The 10,283-nt window shown below is 39.0% G+C and overlaps 1 protein-coding gene and 1 long non-coding RNA gene across 2 annotated transcripts in view; both read right to left on the minus strand.

The window, feature by feature from the left end:
* PID1 (phosphotyrosine interaction domain containing 1) overlaps nucleotides 1-434 on the minus strand; it is a 39,739-nt gene extending 39,305 nt beyond the window's left edge. The window contains exon 1 of the mRNA XM_072143360.1: nucleotides 275-434. Within this exon, the coding sequence (XP_071999461.1) occupies nucleotides 275-304 (30 nt within the window). The 5' untranslated portion in view covers nucleotides 305-434. The remainder of the gene's footprint in view (nucleotides 1-274) is intronic.
* Nucleotides 435-8,690: 8,256 nt separating this feature from the next.
* Nucleotides 8,691-9,894, minus strand: LOC140120662 (uncharacterized). Its single transcript, XR_011853934.1, has 3 exons — nucleotides 9,788-9,894; nucleotides 9,562-9,708; nucleotides 8,691-9,479 (listed from the first exon to the last, which is right to left on the minus strand). It is a non-coding gene; the product is annotated as an uncharacterized lncRNA (long non-coding RNA).
* Between the last annotated feature and the right edge of the window lie 389 nt (nucleotides 9,895-10,283).

The raw sequence follows: 10,283 nt of genomic DNA on the forward strand, positions 1-10,283 counted from the left end.
TCCTATGCAGGGGGCACACAGATCACAGGGGGACTGGCACCCCCCTCCTATGCAGGGGGCACTGCATTAGACCCCAGGTACGAGGAGGAGCTGTGTGGAGCCTTCTATATCCTCGGTGCAGCACATATATATACCCTTATATATAACACACCTATATGCCGGGCTCCCCCCTCCTGTGTGCAGAGCGGTCCCAGCACTGGTGATGCCCAGCACATTCCTGCACAGCCCCTCCGCCCGGGCCTCGCTCATTGCGCCCCCTGTGGCCGGGCCTCACCTGCAGTCTCTCGCTCGCCGGCTGCCACATGTCCCCTCTTCTCCAGGCACAGGATCCGCTCACCGTCTGCGCTCTGTGTACCCCAAGGCCGGAGCTCCCCACGGTCTTGCGCTCCTCCCCGTTATCCTAGCAATCTCCTCCTGCCTGCCCTCCCCGTTATCCTTTAAACCACGCCCATTTCACGGGCACCTCCCTCTAGCCACACCCAGACGTAGACGCGTTATCACAGAATACCCGCCCACCTAGCGATCGCTGCGAATGTCCCTGTCACCTAGTAGGCGGAGTATTTATGTCTTGTCACCGCCTCTAAGGCGATAGGTGTGGCTATAATGATTAAGCCCCGCCCGCATTTCAATCCCTGGTAAACGCAATTAACCTTTTCGTGACTGCTCGGGGATTAGGATGAGATATGCGTCATGACGCCAATAGAGCTGCGCAGCGTCACCCGCAGCAAGGGAAAGCGGCTGCGCACTACGCACACGTTATAACAACTAGGGCGGAGACATCTTTAATTAAAACCAATCGGGTCACTGCTTTCATTGTTCCTCGCCTCTGTAGAAATGTAAAAGATACAATGTGATTGGTTGTTACAATGTAATTTTTGACATTTCTCACTGTTCACACAATGTTAGTGGCCAGCAAATGCCGCACTTACCAGTAACCGCACAGTGGGGGACATTTACTATGGCGTATTAATTGAGGGACCATGGCATTGACTAAGAAGAGCTTCCATGAAATGTGGATGCATTATCGGCCACTATATGTGGTGGAGTATGGAACACAGATGTGACACTAATAGACCAACGTCATTGGGGGTAATTTATTATTAGACTGCTCCTTACGACACTTCTGTCTGTCTTTGGCCCTTGATAAATCTGCCGACAGGGGCGTAACTTGAGGGGGTGCAGAGGATGCGGTCGCAACCGGGCCCAAGAGGTTTAGGGGTCCCATAAGGTGTCACTTTCCCATATGAGAAGACTATTACTATAAACATACATTGTAGTCGGGGCCTGGCACAGATTTTGCACTGGGGCCCATCAGCGTCAAGTTACGGCACTGTCTGCTGACAGTGATTTTTGCTGTGTAGGTTGTTTACGAATGTCGCATGAAAAGTTGCAACATAGACCAGGGTGGGAACTGGAGTAAATTTGCGCCAAAACTTGCGCCTAAATGGAAATTTGTGCCAAATGGAAAAACAGTCTATGCAAATAATGAATTTGGCGTAAGCAGGGTCTATTTTGAAGTGACTTTGCACTTTGGCGCAATGGAAAGTCGCAAAAACAGCATTTGTACCACAACTGCGCCAAAACAACACCAAACATAGACAACAAACCCAATGATAAATCCCCCCATTGCAACACAATCCGATCGCGTGCAAAGGAATCATTGGACAAACATCTGTTAGAGGGGTATTCAGGGAAGACACGAAGTATCTCAGATATATCTAATATACTCATTGGGGGTTATTTATCATGGGTTTTCCTGGTTTTTTTCTGGCGTAATGAAGTCTCAAAAATGGTCACATTGAGGTTTTTTGGGACTTTTCTCTGCTACAAAAGTGTCACAGGGCTATTTCCACCTCTTCATTAATCTGGTGTAAGCGTAGAACTACTGCTAGTGCAACATTGTGCAGAGCCAGAATCATGACTTAGGACTTTTGCAAAATGTCCCATAAAAAGTCTGATATTTACTTCAGTCCCCTGCTGGTCTATGTGCTGGGACCTTTAATGAATTTGAGACTTTTTTAGGAAAAAAAAACCCACACACCAATTAGAGTAAAACGAACATTTCTTGAAAAATTTCCTGTAACTGGTTGAAGGCCTCAGTTAGAGCATCTACCATGAAATTCTGAGGTGCAGTAGAATATTGATGGTGCAAATAAGAGTGTCTATCTTCTCAGGATTGGTTTTATAAGCAGCGCCATGTGTACATACACAGACCTTATGATCAGATGATTATAGTAGTTTCAGTTGGGTATCAAATGAAAGGCACCACAGAGATGAAGATTTGTGCAGATGGCGGCACATTGAATTCTGTCAAATAGTTCACAAATTAGCAGCAGTTCATGGCTTTCTTCTTGCTAAACTCTTCCACATATGAAGCATATTGTGGAGAAAGGCCAGGAAGATTCAGGCCGTGTTCACATGTGGCGTTGCGTCACGTTTTTTGATGCATTTGTGAAGATGCTCCTGTTCCATGTAAATGCATGTGCTCGCAGCCCTTCAGTCTCTGTCTTGCGTTTTAGCCTTTGCGTTGCGTTTTTTAAAAGCAAACAAACTTCTAAGGCCGGCGGCACATGTGCCGTTTTGAGCCTGTATTTGGGGCGTTTTTAAGCAGTCCGTCAAAAAACGCTTGCGTTTTTGACCAGTTTGAATTAAGATAATTGTTCAAACCTGTCAAAAATGCATGCGGACTGCTTAAAAGCGGACCAAAAACGGGTTCAAAACGCCATGTGTGGCATCACCCTAATTGAGTTGCTTTTTGTGATGAGTTCTAACACTTGCGTTTTGCAGGGAAGCAGTTTCCCTTAGCTTTTAAATCAAAGTCCCAACTTTAAATGTGTTTTTCAGGGCGCGGTCACACGTTGCGTTTCGTCTGCGTTTGAAAGCTGCGTTTTGGTTTGCGTCTTAGATCGTTGCGCAGTAATGTATTAATGGTTTTCGTTGGTGTTTGTCATCTGCTGTTTTCTCCTAGCGTTTACATGTTGCGTTTGCGTTAGATGACTGCGTTGGTCTCTTTAATTAGCTGCGTTTGTAGCTTGCGGTCGCTATGTGCGTGCGTGTGTGCTGTGCGCTTACGTGCTGCGTTTGTTTTTTTTTTGGTTGCGTCTCGTCTGTCCTAGCATTTGTTTCCCGCCCAATTCTGCTCATGCGCTGTGTCTCTGAAGAGGAGCAGGTTTCCCGTTCTGCAGTGAGGTGTTATCGAAAATGGCGGCGTATCATCGTCTCGGGCTGGATGCATCAAAGATTATTTGCCTTGTAAGTGTTTTTTCACTATTTTCACTCATATCTTGTTGTTCCTGCTTTTTTTTTTTTTATTTTAACAGTAACTTTTTTTTTTTTTCTGGTTTTGTTTTTTTTTTTGATTGGTAACGCTTGGTTATTTTATTGTCTTTAAAATTTAACTTACTGTAGCATAGTGGTTAGTTTTCCAACACTTAATTTTTGTACTCTCAATACCAAGGGTATAACTTTTTTTTTTTATTAACTTTTAAATTATATTTTTGTGGAAGGGGGGGGGCCGAACAGATGGCTGTTCTGCGTAAATGGGAGATGTCGCACATGTATGCGTGCAACGGCATATTACATAGTATGCGTCTATTGGCAAATTGCATGTACGCATCTATGATGGCGAAAACAAGACAGATGGTGACCATGGAAGAGCATCATGGATGGCAGAAGTAGACTTTTTAAGGGTTCATAAATTTTACAGCCTACTTCATACTAAAGGGGTATGGTGGACTGTATACTTTTGTGGCATGATTGGTGCGAAACTTAAGGGGGCTTGCTTGCAGGATATTGGTTGCTAGCTATATCCTAATGTGGGATGGCTTGCAAGATATTACAGGGGGCTTGCAGTCTATATACTACAGGGAATTGTAAGGAATATAATATTGGGGGCTGTCTATTTTCTCCAGGGGTCAGGCTGTCTATTTCATGTAGGGGCTTTGCTTTCTATATACTGTGATACAGTGAACAATGCTTTTCCCCTCAATTTGGTTGCGTTGTGTCATTTTTTATTCAATATTTTATCTGCCAGTATGTTGCTCTGCTTTTAATCTTTTTGCCTTTAACTTGAGTATATACAGTGTAAGGGCTCCTTTACAAGGCTGTGTACGTGGGCCTACATGCGGCATTATATTTACAGATGCATGTACGTCACCACTTGCTGTACGCCAGCAATACGATGCCACACGTGTGGTACCAATCGGGCACGCAAAACGTGCATGCTCTATCTTTCGGTGAGTGTGCGGTCGTGCGTTGCTGTTTACTATGGATGGAGGAAGGGCCATCTCCTCTCCCTCCAACGCGTTCCGCCTGCATGGGCGGCCTTCCTTTTTTTTTTTTTTATCATTTTTAAAATATTTAACATGATTTATTACAAGGTTTAATTTTTAAGTAAAAACAGGCACATTTAGACACTTGCAAATTAAGTCATTAATTGTTTAAAAAGCACATTTTTGTTTCGTTATTTTAGGTGCATGAGCGACCCATAATCTGGGATCTTCAACATAAAGACCATTTAAATACAAAGTTGAAAGACAAAGCGTGGATGGAAATTTTTAAAGAGATCCATACAAATTGGAAAACTATGGATGCCCGTGAAATTAAACGTCTTGGTAAGTTGCACATTTAATCATTTTCCAAAATTATGCAGAATCAGACCCCCACCAAAACAAATTTTAATTAAAAAATGGGACGTATATACGGCAAATAGATGTCCGCCATAGAGGGCAATGGGTGTGCACCGAAATACATTATCAGTACGGTGCTGAACACGTGCATCACCGTTCGGCTACATAATACGTGTTAGGACATATCCTTGTTGACATCACAATATGTTGCAGTGCAATGTATTGACAAATGGACATGGCCTTGGATGATCCATGTCGTCCCACCTGTTCCTTTTCCAAATGGTTCGAATGTATGCCCTTGTTTACACTTTAAGGTGTGCATACATTGTGTGCCTGGTAGGTTATTTTTTTTTATCAAATTCATTGTACACATGAATTGTGAGTATCTTTCATTTCTTTTATGTCATAGCGTGTCTAATATCATTATTTTTTAAAGTGGTTTTGAATTACAGTTTATCCATTAATGTTTTCAACACATTTGTTTGTCTTGAAACAGATGCTGATATTCGCAATCGGTGGCGTTCAATGAGGGATCGTTTTCGTAAAGATCACTCCTTGTATGAGAAAAGTGGGTCCTCGCCCAGCAAAATTAAAAAATATATTCATTATGATGAATTACTATTTTTGGCGCCCTCACGTACATTGCGCAAGTAAGTTTTCGTCACTTTTAATGTTTTTTTTTTTCAAACATTCACATTGCCTTTCTTTTTAATGAACAAACATAATGCACTGGGGTTTTGATTTGTCCAACACTGTATTATATTGCCCTCTTTTTATGTTTTTGAATTTTCAAAAACCTTTTTTTTCAAAAAAATAGCCTGCTTAACGTTGTTCAGATCGCTCTTTTTGTCATTTTGAAATTTTGTAAATTTTGCACTATGACAAATTTCAAAATTTAACACAGATTGGGGTTCATTTAATAAGGGGCCGAGTCCCCATTTTTGAACGTTTTGAAGAAATAAAACAAAGTAACGAAATTTTTCAAGGTAATGAGAGGCATTTTCAGCAAACACGCTCGGAGTGTGTCTCATCTGCACAGGGTTGCACGCAAAGCAAATTGTTGCCCGTTGCCCTAATAAAACCCGATGGATTTTTGGAAAGCAATGCGTTGAACTCCAATGCAATTCGACGGACTTCAGCCCAGCAGCGACACATGGTGGACATTGGGCGCACTGCTTTAGTGTAGCGCTGGAATTCCAAAATCTGCCACATCGAATGTGCAACAGTATCGCAAATGGACTGGGTAAGTTAAGTAACCACAATGTTCTTTTTTTGTACATTTTAGACAAAAATGCTTTCAGACATTCGCTTATCAGTGTTGCTGCTACCTCCACAAATTAAATTTTTATGTTTTAATCCCCCCAAAAAAAGGCAACACATTGAATTTGTGAAATGTGTATGTGTAACCATGGTCCTTTCAACATGATGTATTTATTGAGAAACATCCCAAATGGTCATTAAATCCTTCTGTTGTAAATTTTGATATTTGTAATTGTTATTTTTAAATTTTACCATTCTTTTTTTGATTGTGATTTTTAAAAAATTTACAAAAATTTTTAACAAAACAAAGGCCTTAAATTTATAATCAATCTTTTTTTACTTCAAAATCAAAATAGGACCCAAGGAAACATTCCACCGGCTGAGCCAAGCACTAGCCAAGAAAATGTGGACCAGGAACACAGCTCCGATGATCCAATGGACGAAAATCAAGAAGTAGATATGGAGGGGATTTTTATTGACGAAATGTCAGACTCTCCACCAGCCATTGTTGAACCACTAACTCGACCAAAAAATGTTAATACCCGACGTCAACAACGTCCCACTACTCGCAAAACAACTAATGTACCAGACATTGAGAACGCGGCAGTTTCGTTCTTACAAAGGGCGAGCAGGGAGGATGCCTATGATGGTTTTGGTAGGGTAACTGCTGGAGAGTGCAGACGTTTACCCGAAAATAAACACAACATATACATGACTTTTGCTATTAATTTGGCACAGATAATGCTTGATTGTCATGTAATTCCAGGGATAGATGTACTAGTAACAACTATTCGCACAGTTCTACCTCCCCGACATGAAGTAGCATCACTTCCTGATACACAACCTGTCCAAAGAGATATGCCACATTATTCATCCCATCAGTCAAGTCAAGCCACACATTTTGAGCAGAGGAAAACAATGCAGTATGCCAATGTTCAAGGAAAAACCACACAGCCTAGTTTATTGCAGATGCTACAGGATGAGCCAGAGGTTTGGAGTGTTTCAAATCCCCCTTCTCCATTACAAACGGTAACTGCTCTACCACCCTCTACTTTTGATATTTAGTTTTTTGGAAACAAAATTGGCAAACTTTTGCTTAGTTGAAAGATGTTTTCTTGTTTGGGTAGCATTTAAATTAATGTTTCCTTTTGAAAGTTTAAATATGAGTGGCCGGCGGCAATGTTGAATGTTTACTGGAATTTTTTGGGCAAACACATTTTGATTAATCTTTGGGCATCAGGCAATCTTGCCTTTGCAGTCTCCACATACAATTGTATGTGTTTTTTGCTCTCCATTTTTTTTTTTTATTTAAAAGGAATCCTTTTTATTACTTTTTTAGACCAAAAAGGAAAAATGGTGCCTTCAAAGACATATTTTGCAACATTTGTAGTCTTGCTTACAAATCAAAGTGTTTTATGTTTAATACATTGTTGTAAATGTTATTGTTTTAAAAATATGCATTAAAAATGCATAACTTTTACAGGCATTATCATTCTTAAAAACACTTTTTTTGGTATTGTACAAAAAGGAAAAGTGTTGTTTTCCATTAGACGAATATTGAGACTTTGACAGTATTTCTGAAAACCAAACTTTTGAAAGCGAAAAACAGATTTTGCTGCTTATTGTACACCATTTGATGTTTACAACTGTTTTGTTAAACCTTTGTTAAATAAAAATTTTATGCATTATTTTTGGTTAATAATTTTTTGAGGCTCTGACTGATTTTTTAAAGGTGAGTGTGTATATATGCAAGCACGTGCATAGCAGGAAAAAGTCAACTTTTTCCTTTTTTTTTAAAAAAAAAATGCTCAAAGTGTAAATGTTGAAAGGACGTTACTGAGTAAACGTTTTTTTTAACCAAAAAATAAAAAAATATACATCGCCTTACAATAATCATACGGAAAATTGAACCACAGTTTAATTAATCAACTATTATGTTTAAAAATTTGAAAAAAAAGAAGGCTTTGATCACCGCTAGCAACGGCCAAATGTTGACCTAACATTGGACCACCACCGCACAACAGCAACAGGGTCCTTGCATACGTCTGCAAAGATGATTAGGAAAAAACATAGAAAGGATTCCAAAAAACCTTGCATATGTGCTGCTAAAATATGCCAAGCAACTTGCACACAAGAGCGTGATGTCAAAAGTCCTTGCGCATTAGCTTCACTGATGCTTTAAGAACAAGGTGAATTAGCAGTTGCGTCTTTCAAAAGTTAAAGCCTGCAAGACAGTTTTTACTATCCATTGAGGTTGCCAACATATGACAAGTAATGTTATTTACAGATGCTAGAGGGACAGTATGTTCCAAAATTCTACTAAATTTGTAAAATAATCCATTTTAAAAATTGAACTGCTATTTGTTGTAATTTTAACGGAACATTGAAAAAAGCAAGGAATGTGATTTGTTGAAACGATAAAAAATAACATATATACAGGAGTTGGAGGGCAAAAAAAAACTGGGACAATATATTGACTTGTGTCTTTGTTGCGGATCATTTTTCAAACATTATTTATATTTTTAAGGTCATTTGAAGGTTATTCAGTAAAAATGGATGGTATCACAAAACAAACAAATTTGAAATAATATATAAATTTATTCACTATTCCAAAAATTAAATAAAAGTTTAATTTTACCAAAAAAAAAAAAAAAAAATTCAAACCATAAATACAAAGATTCATCAATCAGAAAATTAAAAAAACATCAAACTCAAGATTCATCTTGCCATGGTACATATCCATCTTCAGAAACAAAATAATTTTTAAAACAATCCCTAACCCGCCACCCAGACACCACAGAACAATTACATGTTGATCGTGTATTTACAGGAACACATTCATGGTTGGGCACACTTTCAACCAAACTTGATATTGGTTTATTAAGGAAATTATGCATCACACAACATGCTTTAACAACATCGTCCACTGTACTAATTTTTAAACACATTGCAGTGCGTAGTATCCGCCAATGATTGGTCAAAAGACCAAATGCGCATTCAACCACACGCCTTGCCCGAGATAAGCGTGTATTAAAAATTCTTTTGCTTGAAGTTAAACCACGGTTGCAAAAGGGACGCATCAAATGCGACTTAATCCCAAATGCTTCATCACCAATGAAAACAAAAGGTAAGGGAGGTGTATTTGGGGAAAGGGGCTGAGGATTGGGAATTTCAAAATGAGAATTAAAAAAACTCTGACCCATGTGGCTGCTCTCAAGAATTCGTGCATCATTTGTGCTCCCATACGAACCCATCTCGATACATATGAAATTTAATTTGCTATCTGCAATGGCCAGTAAAACTAATGAAAAATATTTTTTATAATTATAAAATTGCGAGCCAGAATTTGGAGGCTGGATCACACGAACATGTTTTCCATCAATTGCACCAATACAATTGGGAAATTTTGTGGAAACATAAAAATCATGTGCAATTTTTTTAAAAAAATCCTGATTTGGAATGGGCATTACAATAGGTTGCAAAATGTCCCACAAAGCAACACTTGTCTCTTTTACAATTTTGCAAATTGTGCTTCTACCCACAAGAAAGAGGTAGTGGAGAGATGTGTAGCTCTCGCCTGTTGCCAGAAATCTGTCCAAAAAAAAAAAAAAAAATTAATTTCAAATATATATCATTTAGCACATTTATTTAAAATGATAAAAGTAGAAGTTGCCTTAAAGTTATAAGCAGGCGTTCCTCAGGTGCAATGGCTTGACGCATGACAGTATCTTGCCGTGTTAATTTTGCACGACAGAGTTCAAGGAGGTAGTCAAACTGCTCCACGGAAAGGCGAGTATATGAAACAAATTTTGCAGGGAAGCTGAAAAAAAGAGAAAATAAGTACACATTAAGAAAAAATTTAAAAAAAAAAAAAAAAGGGAAAAAAGTAAACTATTTACCAACGCAGTGTGTTGAATATTTTAACAAAAATTCCATGAGTATCATGAAGTTGCAGGAGCGGATGAATCCAGTATCTTCTTTGTGCTTTCTGCTGATTTAGCTGATCAATTTTCCAAAAAATTAAAATAAAAAATAAAATAAATATATACATATATATATATAAAAATATACACAAAGAGGCAAAAAAAAAAAAAAAATTGGTAAAAATACCATTACCAGACGCAGACGCCTTCGCCGACTTTGCATCCCAAAATAAATAGCAACAAAAGCTCCAACAGCTTGTTGGGAGACCCGGGGCATATCCTCCATTATTCAAGAAAGAATAGAGAAAACACCACTATGTAATACACTGTACACACAGTAAGGGGCGCAGCGATGTCCAGGCAAAAAGCTGTTGCCTGCGTTTGTAATATATTATTGAAACGCACCTGTATCTAATTAGGGAATTAAACTGGCTGCGTTTCAAATGAACAAAACGCACCCTGCTTTCAAAAC

This window comes from Engystomops pustulosus, chromosome 3 (assembly GCF_040894005.1).
Source record: "Engystomops pustulosus chromosome 3, aEngPut4.maternal, whole genome shotgun sequence".
NCBI lineage: Eukaryota > Metazoa > Chordata > Amphibia > Anura > Leptodactylidae > Engystomops > Engystomops pustulosus.